This window comes from Lepidochelys kempii, chromosome 10, assembly GCF_965140285.1.
Source record: "Lepidochelys kempii isolate rLepKem1 chromosome 10, rLepKem1.hap1, whole genome shotgun sequence".
Classification (NCBI taxonomy): Eukaryota; Metazoa; Chordata; order Testudines; family Cheloniidae; genus Lepidochelys; species Lepidochelys kempii.
Genome location: NC_136389.1, coordinates 66,909,114 through 66,931,586, shown reverse-complemented (window position 1 = coordinate 66,931,586; position 22,473 = coordinate 66,909,114). Strand labels below are relative to the sequence as shown.

The 22,473-nt window shown below is 42.2% G+C and overlaps 2 protein-coding genes and 1 long non-coding RNA gene across 6 annotated transcripts in view; 2 read left to right on the top strand and 1 right to left on the bottom strand.

Moving 5' to 3' along the window:
* Positions 1 to 327: 327 nt before the first annotated feature.
* WHAMM (WASP homolog associated with actin, golgi membranes and microtubules) lies at positions 328 to 21,658 on the bottom strand. Of its 3 annotated transcripts, XM_073304044.2 has the most exons (11): positions 20,898 to 21,657; positions 20,167 to 20,277; positions 16,209 to 16,382; positions 14,661 to 14,811; positions 13,863 to 14,032; positions 11,498 to 11,663; positions 10,283 to 10,470; positions 8,291 to 8,377; positions 8,105 to 8,200; positions 5,383 to 5,827; positions 328 to 2,283 (listed from the first exon to the last, which is right to left on the bottom strand). In XM_073304044.2, exons 1-11 carry the CDS (start codon positions 21,495 to 21,497, stop codon positions 1,988 to 1,990), a joined length of 2,484 nt encoding a protein of 827 aa, XP_073160145.2. In that variant the 5' UTR covers positions 21,498 to 21,657; the 3' UTR covers positions 328 to 1,987. The 3 variants fall into 3 exon arrangements, with proteins under 3 accessions (XP_073160145.2, XP_073160146.2, XP_073160147.2); XM_073304045.2 differs by lacking the exon at positions 8,291 to 8,377 and having other exon boundaries at positions 20,898 to 21,658; XM_073304046.2 differs by lacking the exon at positions 20,167 to 20,277 and having other exon boundaries at positions 20,898 to 21,656.
* On the top strand, positions 5,414 to 17,971 carry LOC140894987 (uncharacterized). 2 transcript variants are annotated; one of them, XR_012154018.2, is made up of 3 exons: positions 5,414 to 6,058; positions 12,258 to 12,355; positions 17,268 to 17,971. It is a non-coding gene; the product is annotated as an uncharacterized LOC140894987 (long non-coding RNA). The 2 variants fall into 2 exon arrangements; XR_012154017.1 differs by lacking the exon at positions 5,414 to 6,058 and adding an exon at positions 6,374 to 6,442.
* FSD2 (fibronectin type III and SPRY domain containing 2) overlaps positions 21,496 to 22,473 on the top strand; it is a 37,618-nt gene continuing 36,640 nt past the window's right edge. Inside the window, exon 1 of the mRNA XM_073304654.2 lies at positions 21,496 to 21,634. Coding sequence (XP_073160755.2) covers positions 21,496 to 21,634 — 139 coding nt within the window. The remainder of the gene's footprint in view (positions 21,635 to 22,473) is intronic.

The following is a 22,473-nucleotide window of genomic DNA, read 5'->3' as shown; positions in this document are numbered from 1 at the left end:
ACAATACAAAAATCTTTGAGAAAGCAAGGGCATTTAGCTGCCCTTATTGTGGCAGAGCACAATCATTGTAAGGTTGCCACTTACTACAAAAAAGGCAGTTGTCAAAAATTTTGAGGCACCAGGCTTAAAGCTTTGCATTGAAGGAAATAAGGAATCAGTAACTTACATGAAACTATCGGTAGTTTTAAAAATGAGGATAAACGATATCCCATCTGTAGTGTAAGGTTTTGCTTTTAATCAAAGTCCAGTAGAAGCCCCAAGAACAAAACTTGATTCATTTGTACGTATCATCATCAACCCAAGATAAAATAAGGTCTATAAATATAGTTTAGTTGTATTTTTTTAATAGTTGGGTTCCAGGCATAATGTAAATACTTGCCACTTATTATCAGGCTGATTCAACTACTATAAAATTATAAGCACAGATATAAAAAGTCTCATTTTCCCCACATAGAAGTGCAACAGCACCGTATTACACTTCCGGATCCCAGAAAACGCAGTACATAAACTATTTTGGCATCCTCTCCTATGCCAACAATTCACTATGATTGCTGGAGTATTAAAAACATTGTGCTTCAAAACACTTTAAGCATTAAAAAGAAACACAATCATGTACGTTTGAAAGCACATTATTTTCTTAGCTCATTGCTGAAACAAACTTTCAGTAATTTAATACAGTAGTGCTTATTTCAATATCCAACATTCCTCTTTGCAACCATGAGTAAGGCTACGTTTTAGTCACGGTATTTTTAGTAAAAGTCATGGACAGGTCATTGGCAGTAAACAAAAATTCACAGCCTGGTACCTGTCCATGACTTGTACTATATATCCCTGACTAAAACTTGGGTGCTGGGGGAGAGGGGCTGGCTCGGGTCCTGGAAGCAGCCGGCATGTCCCTGTGGCCCCTAGGTGGAAGCGCGGCCAGGGGAGCTTTGCACGCTGCCCCTGCCCTGAGTGCCTGCGGGGCAGCTCCCATTGGCCGGGAACCGCTGCCAATGGGAGCTGCAGGGACAGCGCCTATGGGCGGAAGGCAGTGCATGGAGCCACCTGGCCGTGCCTCTGCCTAGGAGCCCCCCCCCAAGAAAGCGCCACCCAGAGCCCTCACCCCTTCTGCACCCCAAACCCCTGCCTCAGCCGTGAGCCCCCTCCAAAAAACTCCTGCTGCTGTTGCTGGGGGAGGAGGGGCACCATGGCCCAAGACTGCCCCAGCTGGTGTGGCTGGTCCAGGGACCAGCCGAGCTGCCCAGGTGGTCCCCAGGCCAGCTGCACATGCCACTGCAGAAGTCACAGAGGTCCTGGAAATTCACAGAATCCATGATTCCGTGACAGACTCGCAGCCTTAACCATGAGTACTGAGTCCTTCCCTAGCGCAGGCCTTATAATGTCATGGTAAATTGTTATTTACTAATGAGTAGCAAAGCCCTTATTCACAAATGTTGAGAGTAATCTGTATTATGGACAATACAGAGTTCAAGGAAAACAGGCTCTGGAGATAACAATGTGAAGAATTTCGAACTGCTTTAAAATGATCTCTCTGGATTTGTTTTTGCCTTTTCAATGCCAGGATTTTTTTTTCTTTTTTGAGTCTGAAGTAGATTTTCTGTTAATTTTCATTATTAAAAAAAGTTTGCGGTCGCTTTTTTATTGACTATGCAGTAGTCAGCACCACAAAGTAATCTGGAGATTGTGTTCCTGGATTTAGCTCCCTGTAGCTACACAGTCTGCCTGAGTGAGCTGGAATCTCTTGTTAAGACATGAGAATATATTTTAAACCTATGCTTTGCCTGTATCAACAAAAAATACTTAACCTCTGCAAAGAATCAACAGGACTGTTTAAAATAATATACAGGAGCTTTTGAACTATCATGGGATTAGTTCTCCTGTGCATGCGCACGCATTCATTTTTCCAAAGACAGAATGCAGCTTCTAAAGTGTGCAAACTGATGAAGACAACATTCCAGTCAATACATCTCTTGCTCTAAATCAGTTAACTGTCCCATTCTCCATTATTGTGATCACTATTTTCATCCTCTTCAGAGTCAGCAGACACTTTTTTAATTCTCTGGATGGCTGCCTTTATGCTTCTCTCCAGTTCATTGTCGGATCCTTTACTGATAGCTTTCTTGGAATCTTGATTCACTTTCCTTAGCTTAACTCCTTGCCGTATAGCAGAGAGGATGCTGTCTTTTATAGAGGCATCTGAAGGTGACAAACTGGGCTGTTCCACTTTACGAAGAAGAACTTCACCACGTTTTAAAGAAGCCAAAACTTCATCCATGGATCCTATGACAGATCAAATCAAATTATTATACTCAGAAGGACAAAAATAGCTAGCGTGGGGGGATATGAAACCCTGTAAGATTGTTTACGTTATTTTCTTTTTTCTCTAGCAGAGATTTAAGGGGAAAGTACTGTCAGTTCTGGCATAGATTGTCCTGGGCTTCAACCATGTCACTCACAATATTTGGAATTGGGCAGCTAAAGCTCTTGAGTTGAGAATCTAGCCCCCTTCGTCAGTACACAAGCTCGTGTGCTGTGCCTGAGGAGAAATTATACACAACGGAAGACACATTTTTCATTACAGTTTTACGTCTACATGTTTTAAAAATAATATTGCTGAACACAAAAAAGCTATTCTGTACGAGAACCAATCTAGTTTCCCCCTGCTTGCTTTGATGCCTGCTGTAACTGCCAATTGTGTTTTTCCTCAAGGAAGATAAAAAAACAGATGAAGGTTACAGCATAAGGGCTCGATCCTCCTGCACTTGTGAAGGTCATGGGAGTACTGCCATTGACCCCAGTGGGAGCTGGATCAGGTTCTAAGCAAGCAGGGGGATCTTTTGTGTGTTAATTTTGAAAATAACTCAGATCTGAGTGAAAACATGGTTTAAATGCTGAGTGTTAGTTTCTGAACTTAAGGATCACATTGTGCAAGTTTCTGGCTACATGCTTCTCTCCTATTTTCTTAGTACTCTGGCATCAGCTCATGTTTCTCTTCTTTTGTTGGACTTTTTGTTGATGACCTCAGACTCAATCAGCAAGGGGGAGGTCTCCTTTTCTAGCACTCAAGAGAGGCAGTCTCCGTACATCAATAGGCCCAAGCCCTCTGCTGAGCTGCTCACAGTCGGGAGTACTTCTTCATGTGCACTACAATGAAGGCTGTGTGACTAATTCTTCACACACTGTACTGAGAATGTAATACAGTACTGAACTCTGTGCAGTCCTTTGGGACACTGAACTGCAGATGCCAGGTAAGGACTCAGCAAAAACTAATTTTACTTCATACACACCCTTCTAAGTCAAATTTAAACTAAGTCTGCTGATGAAGACACACTGCCTGATTAAAAAGGCCTTTTAGATTGATAATGTTAAGACAGGTGCTCATTTTACTGTTAGCATTTTAAAAGGAAAGCATGCTAATACTTTAGAGCTAATTTGTGAGAGTCCAAATATCATATGTGCTGCATACAAATCTATCTAAATACTGTACTCTTCCAAAAATCTGAATTAAATTGTATGAAAGCCTTCCATATTAAGAATCTATGCAGGCATATTTTACATGCAAAGGTTTTGAATAGCTAAGTGGAGCTTCATAAACAAGTTGCTAGTGCGACCTTATCAGAATGCCCCAGTGTTCATTTGGATACTATTACAGCAATTAAAATGCTGGCTTTTTTCTTTAAAGAAATGTAAGATTAAACAACTTCTAAGCGACAACTTTTCTGAATTTTAATTTTTGAACGTATCAAAAATGTATAGTTTGAGTAGTTAAAGCTGGAAAACCCAAGGCTTTGTTTATGCAAAAATAATAGAGCATTATTAGCTGTGAATGATTTTAGCAAAGCAGTTCCTATAGAAAAAGATCAAAATTCTTCTCTTGCATGCAATTCTTGATGCCAATCACAGCCACATGCATGCATCTATGGGCAGCATTTATCCCATGACATTACTGACTGAAGTCTTACCCTACTGGTCTATGGACCTGCAGCTAAGACAACTTTTCACAGCACCTTGGAAGAACTGAAGACACTGAACAGGCAGTCCTGCCTGTGGTGAACTGAGTGATTACAATGGTTGGACAGATGTATTGTGAATATTTTGAAAAAGGAAAGGTGTGCACCACATTTAAGGAATTGCTTCACTGGAAGTGCAGTGCAGCTCTGTAAAGCGTCATTGTAGAACTGCTGTCTTCCTACTTACATCTGTTCCCTGGGAGTACTCAAAATATCGTATCTACTTACTTTAGTTACAAAAATAAGCCTGTTCGCAAAAAGTGTCCAACACAGTTATGGGGGTTTGCTGAGTTATGTTCTCAGACATTGGTCAGAACTGTTAATTAAGTTCCAACAGCAAAAGTCAGCCTTTGGTTACACCTGTGCAACCCCATCAAGGAGGACAATGGTGTCACACAGAGCAGAACTTGATTGCAGGAACTTTTCCTGTGACCAATGAACGATCTAGAAAAACAGACAACTTGACTTTCAGACCCTGGGTGGAGTTTGTACAGAACCACTTACAGTAACTCTTACTTGGAAGCCAAGCAAATCTCAACTGGTCACACAAACATGGAACCCCATAAGCTCAGAGTTTGGGTAACATCAGAGTACAGTAAACATTCATATTGCATAAACAGTCAACATTAAAGTGCAGGATTACTGGGAATACAAAGCTGCCCAATGCTGCAGTCTGCCTGAGTGTGTCACGAATCTTAACACACACATGCCTTCTCCTAAGATTATGGCAAGAGCTTGTTTGGGAGAAAAGGGTTCTGCCCAACGTACGATGCTAAAAGTGCCACTGTAGATCCAGAACCACTCCCCAGAAGTCAATGGGAGTTTGGGTTCATATGAAAGGAAGAGCAGGTGGTGAATTTGGATCATTATATCTGAACTGCAGAACTGGCAATAAGAATTGTTTATATTAATTTTTAAAAGAAGCTGTTAATAGTTACACTTCTGGCATGCGAAGCAAGAGCGGAACTGTCATTTTAGCAGAGACTGAAGCCAACATCATTTTCAAGTAACCAGTGATCTTGGGAGCCCAACTTTTGACAGTGATTTCCAGAAAGCACTGAGCACCCATCCTCTGAAAGTCAGGTCCCTTTGAGATGCCTCAAAATCACTAGTCACTGCTGAAAATCTTGGCGTGGGTGGACAAGTGCAGGAGAAACGCATATATTGACAGCTGGTTCATTGAGAGGTCCATGGTAATGGCCCTTGTCTCTGGGAGCAGAGTTATTGAAGATTTTCCTAGCCCACAGCAGAGACAGTAGTTGTGGAGAACCTCTGCTTCCTGCAACAATACTCCTTACTTCAAGAGGCTGGGCGAGAGGTCAGAATGCCAAAGGAGGAGGAAAAGATCAGTCAGCATTAGTGTAGTTACCTGTACAATTATTTACAGATCTTTTGGATGAGTCATCTAGTCTCCGTGCTGCGGCACTCTCCATAGAGCCCTCCCTGTTGAGGGGAAGCAGCTGGTCTCTGGTTGTCACTGGTGTCTTTAAGGGCAGAGGCTGGCAGACCGGAAGTGGAGGAGGAGGAGGCGGCGGCAGTGGTGGCAGAATCAGCCCCTCATTCTGCTTTTGTTGCTTTGGGTCACCGGCAGGAACAAAAATCTGGACAGGGATGTCTGCTGGGATATTCCCACATGCTGCTTTTAAACCTCTGGCTTGTGCTGGCCGAGTGCTTTTCAGCTGCTTTGGGGATGGGCGAGTTATTGATACAGGCTGAGGGGACAGCGCTGGAGTCGGACGGGAAATACCTTGCGGCTGCTTGGGGATGTGAGGCTGCGACAGAGATGTTTTTAGCACAAACTCAGCTGGACACTTCTGCAAAGAAAATGAGAAGTCAGGAGTTAACATCCCCATCGTATTGGTAAAAACAATGTATGCCGAGGAAAAGACTGCATGCAGGAGCCAATACCAGACACACAAGCCATGCAAGAGAAAAACCTTGTTTTTTTGATTTGTCACACTTTGGGATAAAGCAGGGAGGTGACTAAAGAACAAACATTGTTGCAATTGAGATGGGAAGCCTTGGGAGATGAGACCACAGTCAGGGTGGGTCTGCTCTCTTGACTTAATAATGTTGCATCCCTTTACAACTGAGGTTCTCAACCAGAGGTACATGTACCTCTGGGGGTACGCAGAGGTCTTCCAGGGAGTACTCAACTCATCTAGATATTTACCTAGTTTTACAACAGGCTACATAAAAGAACTAGCAAAGTCAGTATAAATTAAAATGTCATACAATGACTTGTTTATACTGCTCTATATACGATACACTGAAATAAGAAAAGGAGTACTTGTGGCACCTTAGAGACTAACAAATTTATTTGAGCATAAGGTTTCGTGAAGTTAGTCTCTAAGGTGCCACAAGTACTCCCTTTCTTTTTGCGGATACAGACTAACATGGCTGCTACTCTGAAACCTATACTCTGAAATGTAAGTACAATATTTACATTCCAATTAATTTATTTTATAATTGTATGGTAAAAATGAGACTGTCAGCAATTTTTCAGTAATAGCGTACTGACACACCTTTGTATTTTTATATCTGATTGCGTAAACAAGTAGTTTTTAAGTGAGGTGTATCTTGGGGGTACGCAAGACAAATCAGATTCCTGAAAGGAGCACAGCAGTCTGGAGAGGTTGAGAGCCACTGCTTTACAACACTAGTGCTTGTCACAGGTTCTCTGGCCCTTCTCTCTCAACCTGGTGCTAACTTATACAAGTGGACTAAAATAACCACTTTGATAGCAAAAATCCTTGCTATGGAAACTAATGTGGGTGTCACAAACAAGAGGTTTTGTCTTTCCTGTAAAAATAAGCAGACGTGTTTACAGTTTTAAAAGGAGTGAGATTTAAATTAGATACCGAGCCTGATTTCCAGCCTAGCCTCCCACAAGTGGGGGAAAGGAGTATGTTCCACGTATTCTAATTAAACAAAATGGGGAAGACTATCTTCTCTTTGCTAGGTTTTACATAACCATAGGCAAACTACTTAAAAGGGTAACAATGTGAGATGGTTCCATCTGGAGGGTGAGAAGATGAGATTTCAGGTTCTTACAAGAAAGGAAAACTCTAATGATTAGCTTTCTTAAGTAAAAACAAAACAAAAAACTCAAAGTGAGATGTACCTTAATTCACGCTTAACTGCAAGAATGTGTGTGCATACATATATATGTATATGTTTTATTCTTCACCTAACTCAGCAAATGGATCATGATGGATTAATTCTTAATGATTTCACTCAGTATTCAATGGTCAGAAATGCTAAAGACCATCCACTACTATCCTACACACATGTTCTTCTCTCAGATTGTCCATTTAAACACTGAGAGCCAGGGGTTTAGAAGTCCTTAACTTACAACTCAGTAAACAGTTTACTGTACTTCTGCATACTAGTCACTGAACAGAATAGAGGTATAGGTAATAGCAAACATTTATAGCTTCAGACGTGTCCTATGTCAATTGTGGTTACCATCACAAGATACTCAAGACATTTTAGTCCAGATTTTCAAACTCACATGCCCACTTTTGTGTGCCCAGTGCATACACACAAATCAGGCTTATGTGTGCACCAGAACATGAAAACCAAATATTGAGATACATGTGCCACATTTCTTCTTAACACCTGAATTCTCCACAACTGTATCAACTTTACTGTCTTCACTAAGGGTCAGGTCTCCACTCCATCTGCCAAGTGCCCATTGGCATGTATGGGAATGACACATGCCTCCTGAGAGCAGCTTAACCCTCCCTATAAGGCTATTTCTTAAGCAAAGATGCAGATAAGTGATTGTGGAGGTTTTCTTAGGGGGTAGGAGGAAGAAAGGAAAAGCTGTTGCCTTAAATTCTGTTCATAGTGAGCAAAAGCCACTGCAATACTATTCTTACCCTCTCCGGGGTAAAGTACGAGAGTCCACAATAGTGTTACAAAAGTGGCTCAATGATATTTAAAGAATGTTGTAAAGGTCTAGTGACTAAACTATATTTAAGAGGAAGGACTCTTTCCCTCCCCTGTCCACTCACATTAACTTACATGGCGTCTTCATAGTCATACATCTCTTTTTAACATGTTAGTACGTTATTTACGGTACTTGCCTCTTTGAATGTTTTTAGCCTCTCCAGTGTTTTCTGGCGTTCCTGGCTTATCCAAGCTTTTTTCTTTTTCTCTTCCTCTTTCATCTTGTCTCTTTTCTGCATTTAAAGACAAGCAAGTAAACAGGTATGCATGCAAATGTGCAGCTACACAGTCTCTGCAAGAAATGTTCCTTTTTTTGTACTCACTAGCTGGATGCTGTGATGCTGATGGAAGCGTTTTGTGTTTTCTTGTGCCTGCTGTAGTCTAAACCGGTGGCTCTCTTCGCACTGATCCTGGTGGAACAGCATAACGCAGGCAAACCTTAGTTAGTTCACTTAAGAAGTGCGTGTGTGAAATCTGTGCTACCAGAGGAGTTGAAAGGTCCATTACATAGGGCCTTGCCTTGTCCTGCCATGTAGGAGTCCCAAGTTCAGCAGACAATGCATCAGGCCCTAAGAATGGAAGTCTGTAGGAATCTTTGCACTGACTTCAGTGGAGTTTGGATCAGGGTCTTAGTCTTTCACTGCCCTGAGCTGGCAGACTGGGCTAAGGAATGCTACAGAGGAAGCATGTTCAGCCTTTCATGGGAGGGGGGCATCTTACATTGCTTCTCTCCCCTGCAATCCATTCAAAAACAGCACTGATGAGCGCTGAAGAAACTGTATCCACCTGGCCTCAGCCAGAGGGATGGCGGAGATGTGAGGGAGGAGACACACGGAAGGAATCGGGATTATAAGTTACATGGAAACTCCCTCTATTTCCCTCCACTTGACACCCCGCCTCGCAACATTTCTTATATATAAAATTACAGATGAATCATGCACATATAGCACGGGGAACGTTTAACAGTACAATACTCTTCAACAGGAACAGGTCAGAGAAGACACAGGCTCATTATATTCTGCCCGATTCACCATTCAGTCATTTATTTGTCACTGTCCACATGGAGGATTTTATCCATGCGGTCGGTTAGGCATTCACAAATCAGCTGGGGTTTGGCCTCAATGTTAAACAACAGAAAGAGAGCAATTAAGTGAATGAAAACAGAAGCAAAATATGTTCTTTGCCAAGGAAGTGGTCACAAGAGATGCTGTTTTCCAGGCGTATCTCTAAAGAGATTCTTCTAGCTCTTCTTTAAAAGAGAACTAGATAAATTCATGGAGGTTAAGTCCATTAATGACTATTAGCCAGGATGGGTAAGGAATGGTGTCCCTAGCCTCTGTTTGTCAGAGAGTGGAGATGGATGGCAGGAGAGAGATCACTTGATCATTACCTGTTAGGTTCGCTCCCTCTGGGGCACCTGGCACTAGCCACTGTCGGCAGACAGGATACTGGGCTGGATGGACCTTTGGTCTGACCCAGTATGGCCATTCTTATGGCTCAGTCTAGAGGGGGATAGGAAGCTGGACAGATAGGACAAACTCTGTTTTCTGAATATAGTTCAGTATGGTTACATGGGTGTAAACGAACCAAATGCATCCCAGCAAGCTTTGAGGGCTGTGAGGGCCAATTGTGACCTCATTGTCTTTCCACTGTGCTGCTCTCACTGCAACTAACACAAATACGAAACAGTGAGTGAACAAAAAACCCACCGAAATGAAAAGGCTGGACAGATTTGCAGCAGCAACTCCCTTCCGAATGACCATCGCCCTCAAAGCTAAAGAAGGAACCACGGCACTGCATTTGTTGTTTGTACCTGCAGTCTTGACAGTCTGGGCCAGATTCTCTCCTGCCCTTTGGCTGCTTTCTGCCATACTGCCAGGGAACAAGCAGCCTAAACCTGGCATAGCCAGCCAAGGGAGGATTCTCCCCCATGTAGGTGGATCCTCTGGTGACACAGAGACAGTGTTACTGCTCTTAGCCCATACTCCTTCCATCGTCTGGCAAGGGATCTGGCCGGGACTTCACTGCACTCTAGTAACTTCAGGTGTCTATCAACCCCTTGGGGTCATCAGCAGCCAGTGTAAGTTAGAGCAACTCTAACGTATCATGGGAGACTGTCCCAGAGCTGACCCAGGATCAGTGGAGCATGAAGCGGTCTCAAACCCCTGCCTCCTGACGAGACCCAGTACCTAGTCACATACTGTCCTGTATACTCCTCCTCCCAAAGCTTCCCTCATTGTTTTCCATCTATTCCTCAGCAAGCAGGACTTGTAGCATGAACTAAAGAAACTGCACAGCTCCAGGAGCACATTTACTTTTTTGTTCCTGAGGTAGGCTCGTCTCGCACAGATAGTCCCACGTTTAGCCTCCAGCCGCTGAGTCTTCAGCCTCAGCTTAGAGATTTCTGATGAGCAAGCACAATGTTGTCCCCCTGTCTGCTCAATGACCTGGAGCTCCTCAGGATTTTCACAGGTATCATAGTAAACAACTTCATCCTGTTTCTCTAGAAAGGCAGTCAGCATTTAAAAAAAGAAAAGAGAACTCCAGAGTTCCTTAAATGTTTAAATACTTCGAGAGCTAATGACACCTTAAAAACCATTGTAAAAGACAAGTAGTAATTTGTTAGACAGAACAATTTTAAACAAAGCGGAGTACTCTTACATATATTCAGCTTGATCCTGCAAACACTTAATGCACACATGTCACTTGACTCCCATGAGTAAAGCTACTCGTGTTTGCAGGATCAAGCTTATGCTCCCACTCTTGCCATCACTTGGTTTCCTATTTAAAATGTCTTCTTTTTTAGGATAACGTGTAAAACTTTTCATTCACTGATTGGAGTCTCGTGGCAAACTAACAAGTGTCATGAGACAAAACATTAAGCAGTTGATTCTACTACTAAACAACAATGGACAACATTATTTCACCTGATGCTGTACTTACAAATAATGGAGAATACTTAACATGGATTGGTATGAACATGAGAAATGTCTAACACGGTGTGTCAAACATATACAGTAGTTTACAAAAACAACAAGAATGCATCAGTACTTGAGAAGTATCAAATTATTATCACTTCTTTTTGGTTTTAATATTTTGTGTTTTGCAGATTTACTGTAATTCAGCTGCAGTTCGACACTTTCAATATTAGGACCCAATTGTTAATGGGTTTCCTTAATTTTGTCAGTCTGTACGCACAAAACAGGTAATTGTAGGACCAGAGACACACATGCACATACAGTTACTTGTTTTATACATGCAAAACAGATGCGCACACACAACACAGAGGCAGTTAAGACAGTAAGTTGTCAATGTGGGCCCTTAATGTCTATTTATCAAAAAGTGTTACCAAATTTGCTTATTAAGGCAACAAATCAAAAGTTGCTTCAGCACCAAGAAAATCCAGTAATGCTCCCTTGGAATCAAGAGCCAAGTAAGGGTGATCTGTTATTTTTTAATAGGATGTGTGCACCTCTGTGTTAGAACGTTTGGCTTTCTGCTTTTCTTTAAACCATGATTTTCTTTCTTACCTTTTATCTGTCTCCTTAAAGTGTCCAGCTGTGTAATAAGCAGCATTTCTTCATGTTTAAGTATCTCAAATTGTACATCATACAATTCCAGTTGGGTTTCATAATACTCTATTTCCAGCTTCTCTACTAGAGCTATATTCTCCTCTTGTTCATCAAGGTTTTCCATCTGTATGTTTCCGAACAAGAGAAAAAAAACAAAGAATCGGGGAGAGAATACACACAGACACACTCCAAGGTTAGCTTTATACGCTAACATGCAGATGAAAACAGCAGGAGTAAAAACAACAGACTGACTACTTAGTCATTTCAACTGAGAACAGATGGTTGATTCTAAAGGTGGCCAGCAAAAGGGAGACATGAGACATAGCTCTGGGCCCTTTTTTTGTCACTTATTTATGAATGAATGAAGACCAACTGAAAGAACTGTGTGCAATGTATAAATAAACTATAGCTGAAAGCCTGTGCTGTTGCATGGGTGGAATTTGTCAAGTCGTGTGTAAAAAAGAGTTGAAAATGGCTGAGAACTTAAAAATTGGACAGTAACAAACCACAAATCCCAGTGGTGATTAAATCTGGTATACTCTGAACTAAAAGAACTCTCAGCCATGCTTGTAGCTGTTTCATTGCTTCTCACTGACTGACTCAACTGACATTTTAGGTTTCAGAGAGACACAGTGACAATCCTGGAATCTTATTATATAGATAAAAAAATCCCACCAACCTAAACAGGTTTTTTTCCAGCTTGTTTTTTCTCCTTTAGTAATTAAAATCTTCCCAGGACAACTCTCTATGGCAACTGGAGAGCTAGAGAAATGATGACATCACAAGTTCCAAGAGACTGAATGATGAGCAATTAAGGTATGTTTAGTTGGACTGTTCATCACTTTTTGTATATGTTTTGTTTTTGTTAACACTTCTTTAACTCCAATGCCTACTAAACACAGCTGCTTTGTGTGTAGATCTAAGGGACATGACTGGGCACAGTCATCACGTGCAAAAATTCTGACCACAATGACATGTGCTTAGCTACCAGAGCGATGGGCACAACAAATGCTTTAGACAGAGATGGTTGGTTTTCTGAAGCAGAAACTGAAAGAGGTAAAATAGAATCTCATTAACCAGGAGTTCCTGTTAACCATTCATTTAAAGAAAAAAATCTCTTAGGGCCTCATGCAAAATGTATCAAAGTCAAGGTGAGTCTTTTGATCGGGTCCTTAAAAAGCAAAGCTTTGAATTTTAAAGGTCTGTACATGACCTCCAGTCACAAGGGCCTGTATCACATTGCTTGCTTGGACATGCATGTGCAGCATTTGATTTTACAAGACAGAATCAAGATCAAGGACTGAAACCCAAAGCCTGTGTTATTTCAAAACGAAATACAACAAAAATGGCCAAACAAGTGCTGTGAATCAGTGCTCCACACACTGATCAGAGATAATACAATAGTAGTTAATTATTTCCAGTGGTCTATTGTGGATTTTACTGATGAAAAGCTCTGCCCAATAAAAATACCACCCGGTATGCATGACTCTGCATCACAAATATTTTTTTAAATTAATAGAATATTGTGCCATTCATAAATTTCCCCCCCTCTCTAATAAGGCTAACAACAGTTCTCCACTATGCAGAAATCTATTATAAAGGACCTTTTATAAAACACAAATGCATTGGTCTTAAGAACAACTGGAGACAGTGTAGTATATTACACTTGGAAAATAAAAAAAAGTCGGAGAACTGTAGTAGTTAGAGACAGTATCATTTTGAATTTTTATATTAGTAAAGGCACAAAATTTTCCATTTCTGATGCAGTGCTATTAATATATCGTGAATTATTATAAGTTATTCCTCTCTGAAAATACCTCACTTCTCAATCTTAACATTGAAAAGTGAAAGTTCTTTTAAAAAGGTAAAAACAACACTTTAATTTGTAACTTTCTTCTAAGCACGCCTCTTCCCACATCCCATGCACACTTGGTGGGGGAGTAGTAATTAAAACAAAAAAACAAAACAAAAAAACCAGGAGGAAGTGTGCATTTCTCCACAATTTCAAAACAAGAAGTTTTGAAAATAAAAAAAGGGGGAGGTGAGCCTTTTTTGTTTCAATTTAAAACAACAACGACTAAAAATTTGTCAAATAAGTTGGGGGGAGAGGAAGGGGGAGGTTCCCCACACAAAATTGTTTGAGGCAACAATGGTTGGTTTGGTATTTTTAAACAGTTCTACCATTCAGCACAGCACTCCACCACTCTGCGGAAATTGGCCTTTTGACCCTAAACATCTGCCACTGATTACAATGGGCTTTGGATGAGGTCCTTACATTGGAGTAACAGAAAAGAATTCAAGTCACTCTTTGCTAGGGTCTTACATTTTTCCGGATGTCAGCTCTCTTGTGATTCAGGCACAGTTCTCTCGCTCTCATGTGCTGAAGAGTCTCTTTTGCTAACATATACTTCAGGTGTTCTAGTCTTGGAGAAGCAGACGCCCAGGTGGCTTGGCCAAATCTCTTCTGATCTTGTTCCATCTGTTTGTGCATTGCTGCCAGATTAAAGGGTTGCAACAAAGCATCATAAATGCTGTGGCACTAATAACTTTCTTCAGGTCTTCAGTGGAGCGCATGAACTCTGCATGGTATTCAATATTTTGAGGGAATTACTTATGAATTGACTGTGCTATTTTGAATTTATAGGACTAGAAAAGCTGAAATCATTGTATTATAAATAAAGGTCTAACGTTTTGGTCACAAGTTCCACCATGCACATGATTAAATACAGCATTAAAAAAACCTCTGATTTAATTAACAGGATGAAATCCTTAATACTCTGCACCGAAAAAAATTAGAGTAAATATTTGTAAGAGGTGTTGTTTGTTGAGAAGCTTGTCAGCTGTAAATCTCAGGCCCGGCCGACAAACAAACTTGCACTGCTTTAACCAGTGGTGAGGTTTAAACCAATTTAGTCAAACTGGTGCAAGTTGTCATGCAGACACTTTTATTACTTATGCTGGAGACTGGCTCTTGCTGGCTCCAAGATGTGCAGCTGGGAGGGACTGCAAAGTGGTTCAAGGGTGTTCTCTTCCTATCTGCTGTCTTGTACTGAACACAGCTCAGTCACACTAGGGCATATGTGCCTTAAAGACAACTCTTCAGTAAGTTCTCCCTCATTACCTGCCAGTGCCATTACAGTTTCTTTGAAGTAGCTCACAGTGATGTCCTGAATGGAACACACCGCTTCTTCAGCTTGCTCGGTCCAGTCTTCAGCTTCTTTTTGCAAGGCTTCTATTCTTTTAGGGCCCAGCCTATCAATCTGTAAGGATTTCTACAAAGAGAGGTTATTCTTCAACCAAATGTCAATCATGACAGTGTTGTAACTCAGCCTGTACAATACAGTGGAAATTGTGCAAAGGCAGGCCATGACGGTTGTCATGACCTCTACGTCTACTGTAGTGAAGTGAGTCACTACTCATTAATCGAAGCTACCCTATTTTTTGTTCTCATTGCCAAAGAGCCACCTTTGTTCTATAACAATGGCTTGTGCATTGCTAGTTAGAAAAACATTGGATTCATTTATTTCTTAATGTTCACCTTCATCTTAAAAAAAAGTTACTTCTGTCTGAAAATGTTTATCTGTGACCAAGAATAACTCAAATATATTCTGTTCTATTTCAGTTACAGTGATATTTTCTATTTTCTCCTCACGTGTTTACTTCATGCATTTGACAGCGCTTTGCACTCTTATCTGTTTGTGAGGATCTTTCACACAGCAACAGGGTACACAGAAAGATTTAAGAAGCAGGAAAGTGCATTTGTAAAATCCATAAAAATTGGCAGGGGAAAAGTGTGAGTGTAGAACCTGAAAATACTTTAAAAACAATTGAAATCTAGTCTAATATTCCATTTAAGATTTTAACATAAACAGAACAATTTTTTTTTTCCAGAGTTTGGTCCGTGAACTGCAGTCTTCACTTATCTCACCATAAATAAAGCAGCACATTGGAAACTGCAACACCTTGTGCATTGATCTTAGACTTTCAATTTGCAGGCCCAATATGATGAATTAATCATGATGTTATAGCCTTAACTCAGCATTACTTTGCTCCTGTTAGTTCCACCTAAGACATTATTTTAACATTTCTTTAACAGTGTATTAAAATGCAAAATCAAAGCAATGCACGATTGCCTTCCTTCAAAGTATAATACAATTTCAGGACACATCTGATACAAAAACACAAAATACTAACATTAGTTGGAATTTTCAAAAGTGAATAAAGAGCACAAGTCCTTCTGAAAATTAATACAACTGGTGTTCTTTTGTCGCTGAAGTCCCTGTAAACTCAGAATACCAGGAAAAATGCCACAGAGCTGAAGGTTTTTTTGCTTTAAAAAAAAACAAACAAACAAAAAAACCTCCGCCACCACACCCACAGTGGAGGAAACTAAACAGAGCATTAAGTTAAAGCTGGCGGAAGCCAGTGGATGAGATGCTATTCAAGCCTTTAGCACATGGATCTTATACAGGCTACTGACAACAACAAGTCAGCTTTAACTTTGAATTTTTCAGGTTTTTATCACATTACTCACAAGTTGATGAACTTGGGAATAAAGCCAATGAATATAAATCTTGGACATACTTGAGTAATTCATAGCCTAAATTGCACTGGGGCAGATGGAGTATATCACATGCCAGGAAGTTTGATCTCTTAAAGGAAAACCTACCAGGATTTCCAGTCTGTATAATGTTGCCAGTTCTCGCATATCTCTAAATGGCTGCAGTAAATATTGGTAGAATTGTGTTGCCATGGTAACTAATTCCTGATAAGCTTCATCTTCTTCTTCATAAACCTTCATTAAAGCCACCATTGTGTCAGCATTTTTATGCTTCTGTAGAACCTAATGGATAAAAGGTTTGTAAGTTAGCATTAGCCACAGTACATGCACATTTATCGGGAGAATGGACAGAAGGAGCACCACTGCTATACCTCAGAGCCTGCATTTTGTCTGTCTGTGTGTGTGTATTGTCACCATTGACACACGTGAGTGGAAAGAATGTGTCACTTATCATTAGATGAAATAGTCAAAAATTCCACTTACAAGAGATGTACTCAAGGCATTCAGCAATTACATCCAGCAGGAAATATCACCAAGGACAAACTCGTAAGGGCACTAATTGCTGAACGTTACATTAGAAGAATAACTATACAATGGTGCCTAGGACATTTTACTTTTTATTGTAAAAAAATTCTAAATTTTCACAGATGATTTTGTCATTGCCTATTATAAATATGGATGGCTTGCACAGTAAGTAGATGAGACACCATGTACACAAAGGACAAATAAGGGATATCTTCCCCTCCTCCCTCAAGACTACTAAACTCCTACTAACAAGAAGTGGATTTTGTATCCAGAGATCTGACTCCAGACACAAAGATACAAACTTTCATTTAAAAATACAGGCTTTTATTCCTGATAACTTCTGGAGCATATTATAGTTATGTTCCTAAAGCTGCAGTATCAGAATGGCATGTATGAACCTTTAACTTAATCTTAACTATGCCAATAATATGTATTTTGATTTTTAATTCTTTTAGGGAGGGACTTCCTCCTCCTACATGTCTGTAATGTGCAGCCCAGTCTCATTTAAGGCCTTTAAGTGCTACTGAAAATTTAATAGAATGCCAATAGATCACTGCATATTAGTCACTATTCACAAAATAGAAACAAAATCATGACATTTGCATGACACAATGTAACCCCCATTTATTTTTCTTATTTCAGGATGCTTGGGCAAAAGACCACCGAAGTTTTTGACAGTTGTGCGTGTTGCAAGAGAGAACCTGACAACAGCCCAGTCTGCGTGCCAATTAAACTAAGACCGGCTCCACAGGGAACCATCATCCTTACCTAGAAGGATGCTGGTTGTGATACCAAGCCTCAAAGTGTGGAAAGGAGGAAAAAAGAGGAGATACTCAGGAATGTGACAGGGAAATGAAGTCTTCTATGCAGGGAGGAAAAATAAATGGAAAATGTGGACCTGATCACGTTACTATTGAAAAAGGTGAAAATCCTCACTCTGTTCTGGCTACTTTATTCTGGGTAAAAGGGGTGGAGAGCCCTAAAAGCCCCAGTTTCAGACAGGAAATAATTGCCCCAATGCACACCTCACATGTCCTGACACAGGAGGGGCATGTTAGGGGCAAGGCCACACAGTACCGCTGAGATTCCAGACAGTGTTGGAGATCATAGGGCTGCCCCACGAGGCCGCTGTAACTAAGACACATTCCCCACAAGTGACTTTTGGCAATTTAATTATCTGTTTTTTCCGTTGTCCTAGCCAAGTGTACAACAAAGTTGGAATGAAAGCACAGTGGTTACCTTCATTTCTGATTCTCACATACAATGTGGGGGAGATGGAGTTTCATGTCGCTGATGGTGAACATTTATAATTGGGAGGAAATAATCAGTGAATATTAAAGACTACTCATGAGAACATTTTAGTTCATCTTAAGTTTTGTAAAACCCTCCAGTTATAAGACCTAATTTTCTTTTAATAGAGTCTGGCTGACTGTTAGCTATAACGGTTCAGTTGGCATTGCTATAATTGCAGGAACTCCACTTTGGAACAAAAAATAGATGAAGTTTCTATATATTTCCATGTGTCTTTGCTGGGCCCATTGTACAGGGGAAAGGAAGGTATTACAGCTCCAACTGGCACAGCAGACAGAAGCAGGATATATTTACTCTTGCTTCTAGTTCCACCTACACTAGAACTACCACCATTAACGGGAAGACTTGGCTATAACACGAGAAGGATGCTCTTGCATTTAAGACAAGCCAGGAGAAGACAGTTTTATTGACGGCTCTGCTCCAGGGGTCCGCTGTTACCTGGGGGAAAGTAACAGAACCTCAATTTCCTTCCCTCTAAAATGCGTATAAACAACCCATCTCACACTTGCATTAATTTGTGAGGCCACTAGAGACAACAGTGCTGTTTAAGGCATCCCCTGACATGGCTAAATTATTGTCTCAGATTGCAGTATAGGTGCAACTGAGCCATGGTTTCATCATGTTCCCAAAGCACGCTAAAGGCCTGCCAAAGTCCAAGGCTGTTGCATGGTTCAGAAACAGATTTATACAGTGTTTGCTCCAACTTAACAGAAAGACTCAACTGTGCTTTAATTGGGTCAGGAGGCAGATAGGTTGATTCTGGTGATCCAGTTACAGTCCTTTTTACTTATTAAAATGTAAACAGCATCTCCTGTGAGGAGAATGCACAAACATTCTTTATCATTCTGGAAAAATCTAAATTATTGTGTAAACAATGATGCACTAGGCTGTGTGAAAAATGAGGCCAAAAGCTCATTGTTTTAACCATCTAAAGAGTATAGTAATTGTCCTAAAACCCCCATATGTTATTGCTGTTAGGAAGTGGAATTTAGTTACTGCAAACACGGTTGTGTGGATGCAGCATAATTAGTCTTGAAAATTATTTTTAAAGGCTATTTTAAGAGTTATACCCCATCTGCATCTAGGTTACTAGGAACCATTTTTTAAAAAGTGATTTCTTAACACTGCTGAAAATATAAACATGACCCTAACATAATACATAATAAGGAACAGAGTTTCAATAATATTGCTTTGAAGTAGATAAGTATCTTTTTTTGTTGTTTTAATTGTCTGTTCATGAATCATAGTTGGCAGTTTTTCAGAAGGTGCTTTTATACGTATAGGAAGTAAGAACTTGTATCACCATTAGTTTGTGCACCAACTAGCCCAAAATCTCTCACTTAGGCATCCATAAATCAGGTATTTGGCACAGGCACAAGGCCACTTAGATACAAACTGCAAAATCTTCAGTTGCGTGCATGTACCAGTTGGTATTATACATAAATTAGATGTTCACAGACTTTTTGGGGAGGACGTAGTTTTAAGATTATGGGGCAATTAGTTCACAACATTATTTTGTGCTCTTATTTTTGGTAGACATTATTGTATGTTCTATAGGCACAGGTGGTGGATTTTCTTAGCTGAGGCATATTTTAAAAATATAAAACTTTGAGCATCTTGCACAATACTTATTATAGGACACTTGAAACTCATTTTCATTCCATATTCTTATAGATATGGCCTTTGGAATGACTGACAAATATTCAGAATACCTGAGCTTGGTGGCTTAGCTATTTCTGGATATAGAAGTGTTTACTCATGTAAACTCAAAGCTTAACGCTGGTCCAATATTCCACAGTGTCACATCCACATATTTGCATACTCTAAAACTTCGTTCTAGCATCAGACTAGATGACAGTATGGAAGAGGATGCATTACCGATTCAATGAGGAAGTCATCTACTAAAACAACGTATATATTGACTGACGAAGCACAGCCTAGGAAAATGGCATCTTCAGGAGGGTGTGATTGAATCAATAGTGCTACGGGATAGGAGTAAATTTACACTATGTCCAAATTTGAAGGGTTGGGATCCAACTGAAGCACCCCAAAAGAACTGAACAGTGTGGGTCTTTCATGGACATGTTAACTAACTAATCAAAAATACATGAATCTCCTTCAGTGGCTGCTCTTATAGTGACATCACACATTCATGCAGACATATAACATTCTCTTAAGAGCCCAAAAGGGCACATGAACAGGTTCTACTAGTGGTATTACTGATCCTTGCCTCATGCAGACAGCTACTGCATTTTAGTCTCCAGTGAAAGCCACCATGAGATGAGGTATAAGTGACCCGTCTGTATATCAACTTGTAAAGGCACATTGGGGATGAAAAGTGCTATGTAAAAAGAAGTAGAGCTCAGAGCCATGTAGTGCATTACGATATTGGTCTAGAGAGGTGTAAAATTATGTTCAAAATCAGGCTAAGCCCGCCAGGCACTGCTGAAGTCACTCAGTCCCTTTCAGGCCACATGGTTGTGTTTCATGGCTTCGGATAGTGATCAAGCAAAAGCCATTGAATTTCACATGTTCCCCACCCAAAAAAACAACCAAAATGGCAGGTCTGGCTATTGGTCAGTTTTAGCCTGAAATCCAAACGAAAATGAACGTCAGACTAAAGGTCCATCTAGCCCCGCGTGCAAGTGGCTTGTACTAACCCTACCAAAACCACCACGTGTGGTGTGGCCCCTAGTCCCTCCAGCCCAAAGGCCGTACCATGGGGGGCCTGCTGGAGAGTCTGGGTTGCCCATGTGTTCAGGCTTCACCCACGCGCCTGTGACCAGGTGACCAATGGTAACTTCGGAGCTGGGAAAGTGCCACAGCCCCAAAGGCACGTGCCATACCAATGGCATGGAGAAATCCCCAGGCCTGCTTGGGCACCTACCCTGGGGGTCCCAGTGCCAGCCACTCAGGGTCCCATCACCCCCACCCCCAAACACCCCGCCCAGGAGTCTGTACCCTCCGCAGGGCCTCCTTGGCCCCAAGCAGGTGCCCCTTCAGGGCCTTCCTGCGGAACTCGTGCAGGTTCTCGAAGTACTCGGCCTCCTGCTGCTGGTCCTGGGCGAAGAGCGAGTCCAGCACCACCCTGCGGCCGCACAGCTCCAGCGCCCACCCCAGGTAGCGCTCCAGCCCGCGGCACAGCGCCTCCAGCTCGGCCTCCTCCAGCTCCGGCCCGCTGGGGAAGAGCAGCGTCCACAGGCTGCCGCTGCTCTGGCCGGGCAGCACTGGGGGCAGCTGGGGGAAGCAGGGCTCCAGCCGCTCGCTCAGCGCCGCCAGCTGCTGGTGCACGCCCAGCAGGGCCTGCGCCGAGAACAGGCCGGCCCAGCTCTGCTGCTGCTCGCGAGCCGGCGTCTCCTCGCCCCCTTCCCCGGCTGCCCAGCCGGCCGCCCCGCGCTGCTGCTCCTGCAGGGTGCGGTTGTGGCAGGTCACCGCGAACTTGCTCTCGACCTCGTTCCAGCCCACGAGGAAGCGCAGCTTGTGCGGCTCGGGCTCGGCGAACGCGTTCTCCCGGATGGCCACCCAGCCCTCCAGGCTGTCGGGCTGCGGCTCGGCCGCCATGGCCCAGCCCGGGCAGGCGGCTCAGAGCCCGGCCAGGCTGCCAGAACCGCCGCCCGCGGGCTCCTCTCGCTGCCCCCGCCCGCGGGCCCCAACGTTCCGCCCCCCGCTACTTTGTATCACCCGGAGCGAAACAGAAAGTGACATTTCTTAAAGGGCAGCGCGGGGAGGGGGAAGAAGTATGCGGGAGGGATAGACGTCACCGGAGCCGCTGCTTTTGATTGGTTTCTTGGCCTGGGGGAGGAGCCAAAGAGTTGCCCTAGGAAGTGGAGCCCATTGAAAAAGGAGATGCTCCTGGGAGGCGTAGTCAGCCCGTGCCCTTTAAAAGGAGGGGCTGTGAGGCTGGGATAATTGGTCCCACTTGAAAAAAAAATAAACAGGCAGGCCTGCACACACTCCTCCCTCTTAAATGTAGTTCACATTCCCTGATTTAAACCAGAATCAAAATTGCAGTTGATATGAATAATTAGGGTGACCATATTTCCCTATGCTAAATATGGGACACCGGGTAAAATTACTGGTATTCAAGTGAGTTCAATGGCAATCAATCAGAACTATGCAGTAGAAACGTTCAAATTAACATCAAGTTGACTGAGCCCCTGCCAAAAAGAAATACTGTGTAATTGGATTCTTTTTATTTACCTTCTTATCTGTAAGGCTTTAGGGTTCAAAAGAGGAGGGGTGACACACACACACCTACACACCTCTCACACACAGGGAGCGGTTACACGCAAACACTCCTGTACTCCTCCCTCATGCAGGGGGAGTGACAGACCAACTCGACCCTCCCTGCCTGGCGCTCTCCGTTCTCCGTACCTGGCTGGGCCCCTGGGACAGACCTGCCTAGGCTGACCAGATAGCAAGTGTGAAAAATCGGTACAGGGGGTGGGGGGGGTAATAGGAGCCTCTCTAAGAAAAAGTCCCAAATATTGGGACTGTCCCTACAAAATCGGGACATCTGGTCACCCTAGACCTGCCT

What these genes read in the sequence shown, in the direction of transcription:
- WHAMM (XM_073304044.2), bottom strand. Translation starts at nt 21,497, where the DNA reads ATGGCGGCCGAGCCGCAGCCCGACAGCCTGGAGGGCTGGGTGGCCATC. An exon ending in GCAGTAGCTGTCTGCATGAG is followed by an intron (nt 16,383 to 20,166) that starts GCAAGGATCAGT and finishes TTTATCCATTAG; the next exon opens with GTTCTACAGAAGCATAAAAA. An exon ending in AGCATCACAGCATCCAGCTA is followed by an intron (nt 8,201 to 8,290) that starts GTGAGTACAAAA and finishes CTTTAAATGCAG; the next exon opens with AAAAGAGACAAGATGAAAGA.